Source organism: Protobothrops mucrosquamatus, unplaced genomic scaffold, assembly GCF_001527695.2.
Source record: "Protobothrops mucrosquamatus isolate PMUCROS unplaced genomic scaffold, P.Mucros_1.0 scaffold5272, whole genome shotgun sequence".
In the NCBI taxonomy this organism is placed as follows: Eukaryota; Metazoa; Chordata; class Lepidosauria; order Squamata; family Viperidae; genus Protobothrops; species Protobothrops mucrosquamatus.
Genome location: NW_015391138.1, coordinates 7556 through 10149, shown reverse-complemented (window position 1 = coordinate 10149; position 2594 = coordinate 7556). Strand labels below are relative to the sequence as shown.

At 35.8% G+C, this 2594-nt stretch overlaps 1 protein-coding gene across 1 annotated transcript in view; it reads right to left on the bottom strand.

Annotated features, from left to right (window-relative positions):
• OC90 (otoconin 90) overlaps positions 1-868 on the bottom strand; it is a gene marked incomplete at its 3' end in the record, with an annotated part of 34606 nt that extends 33738 nt beyond the window's left edge. Inside the window, exon 1 of the mRNA XM_015829030.1 lies at positions 820-868. Coding sequence (XP_015684516.1) covers positions 820-868 — 49 coding nt within the window. The remainder of the gene's footprint in view (positions 1-819) is intronic.
• Positions 869-2594: the final 1726 nt, after the last annotated feature.

Here is a 2594-nt window from a genome sequence, read left to right as displayed (position 1 = left end):
ACTTAACTTAACTTAACTTAACTTAACTTAACTTAACTTATCTAATTACAGGAATATCCTTTCTAAGGAGCCAGGATCAGATCTCAGTTTCTAATTCTATATCTACTAATTTAGAAACTTCCTAAAACCATCAGTCCTTTTTGCCTAATATTAGTATTATTAGTTAACACGATTAGTATTATCACTAGTTATACTGATTATTATAATTCAGGGGTCTTCAAACTTGGCCCTTTTATGACTTGTGGACTTCAACTCCCAGAATTCCTCAGCCAGACACGCTGGCTGAGGAATTCTGGGAGTTAAAGTCCACGAGCCATAAAAGGGCCAAGTTTGAAGACCCCTGTTATAATTGAAGGATTATTCCTATCTAACTTGTGAATTGAAGCAGACAGTGATGACCACAAGCAAGTCATTATGTTTAACATGAAGCAACTATTATGTATTTTACTCTTAACCTGATCATGTTGATATTACAATAATACTGAATAAAAACAGCTTGTTGAACCATGGATCCCTATGTATCTGCAGCATTTTATTCTAGAAATCTGCCAGGATTATTATTATGTAATAATAATTATTATTTAAATGTATATGCTACCTAACTCCCAATTATCAATAATGATCAGCTTTACTATCAAATTAAATCAATGGGATTTATTGTGTGGATTTACTTTTACTATGTTTTACACAATAATATTAATAACAATAACAACTATTCTGCCCACAGAAATACACCCCAAGGAGTTATTTGAGCAATCTGCCTATACAAAATAATATAAAGAGGAACAAAACAAAACCATGACATGATTTTTCACTTACCACCATTATGTAAAATCAGCAATATAGTCATCAATAGAATTATCAGCATTATTTTTCAGGAAGCTTGCCTGGTGAATTAAATAAAATGTTTATATAAATGTCCTTTAAGACAATAAGGTATGGTTCGCCCACGGTGTAGCATTAAATTACTTGTGCTTCCGGAAATTTTATATATATATATATAATCACATGGTAATTACCAAAGCAGGTGCCTATGCAGGTTCTCAATCATCCAGGTCATGGTTGTCCCAAAAGTGCTTTTCTAGAAGGCAATTGGACTTTCTGTGTGTTTGTTTTTTTCTTGAAGACATTTCACTTCTCATTCAAGACGCTTCCTCAGTTCTGGCTTAGAACTGAAGAAGCGTCTCGGATGAGAAGTGAAACGTCTTCAAGAGGGAAAAAAACCCAAGAAAGTCCAGTTACCTTTCAAAAAGCATCTTTAGGAGTACCAAAGCAGATGTTATTCTAAAACACTTCCCAGAATCAGATTCCATCCAGATGTGTTAGACTTTACTGTACATCCTATAATCCCAAAGGATCAAAGCTAGTCCTGCCAGGTTGTGAGAATTTAAGTCTAACACATTTAGGTTGGGTTGAATGTCTGAGCTGCTTATTGCTAGTGCCAGCTCACTCCAAGAGGGACTAAAACATCTGGCAGTTTCCCAAATTAGAAGAGGAGAAAGTTATTCAAGAGGGACTCGTGGTGGAGTTTTGAAACTAGGACAGCTGTACAGAGAAAGAGAACAGATGTTTCTCCCTTTCTCCTGATAGAATTTCAGATCGTTCAGTGAACTGATGAGTAACTTCAAGAAAGGCAAACTGACAGAGTGAGAAAGAAAGAGAGAGGGAAGGAACATTTTTTGCATCATGTAAAATTCATTTGTGGAGTTCTTTGCACTAATTTAGCATTTAGCTTTTAGAAGGAAGGGAAGGGAAAATTGCTCAGCTGAGTTGAGATGAGATCTCACATATCTGGGTGGTTGCAAAATCGCACAGAAGAGTTGCAAAAAAGTGTTGCACGGAATTCAACACTTGGGGCAATGTACATTTCAAATAGCCACATTCTGTCTGCGATATAAAACATTTAAGCCCCCAAAGTGTTTTTTTTAGTTGCTTAGATATCAAATTTCTACACCGTCAATTTTGCTTAAGTAAACTTTACAAACCACATCATAATATAAAACGTGACTAAAAAGCAAAGTTGAAACACTCTAAAAACAAGGTTAAAATTTACAAAGTAAAAAGTAAAAAAACAAAACCCAAACTTAAAAAGGTTTTGCCCACAATCAAACAGCATACAGTAAGTTCATGCTGCATAAAGATTTTGTGCAGGTATCGTCGTACAGATTTCTATACATTTTGAATACTTAGTGGATTTTGCATCCCTCTAACCAAAATGTGGAATGGCTGTTTAAGGTTGGTCAGTACTGCTACTATGTAGAGATTGCAAGACAGATCTGAGATTACATAGGCAGACCTTACCTATGACTAACTATAGAGAGAAAAAAGTCCCTTGTTTTTTAAATACATCTCCGAGCTGGACCATACTGGACCAAATTTGAACCTGTCTTCTCTACAGCCTTGATCTCTTCCCACTCTTAGAAGTCTACCCCACTGACACCATGTGAAGTTCTGCACCCTTTTGTAGATGAGTTGTAACCCAATACCTAAATAGATGAACTGGAAGCATTCTACAGGCTACTTTTAAGCTCTAGTGAGATACCCAGATTTGGTTCACACTGCACGGATCTTATCACAGTATCTTTATACTGGTA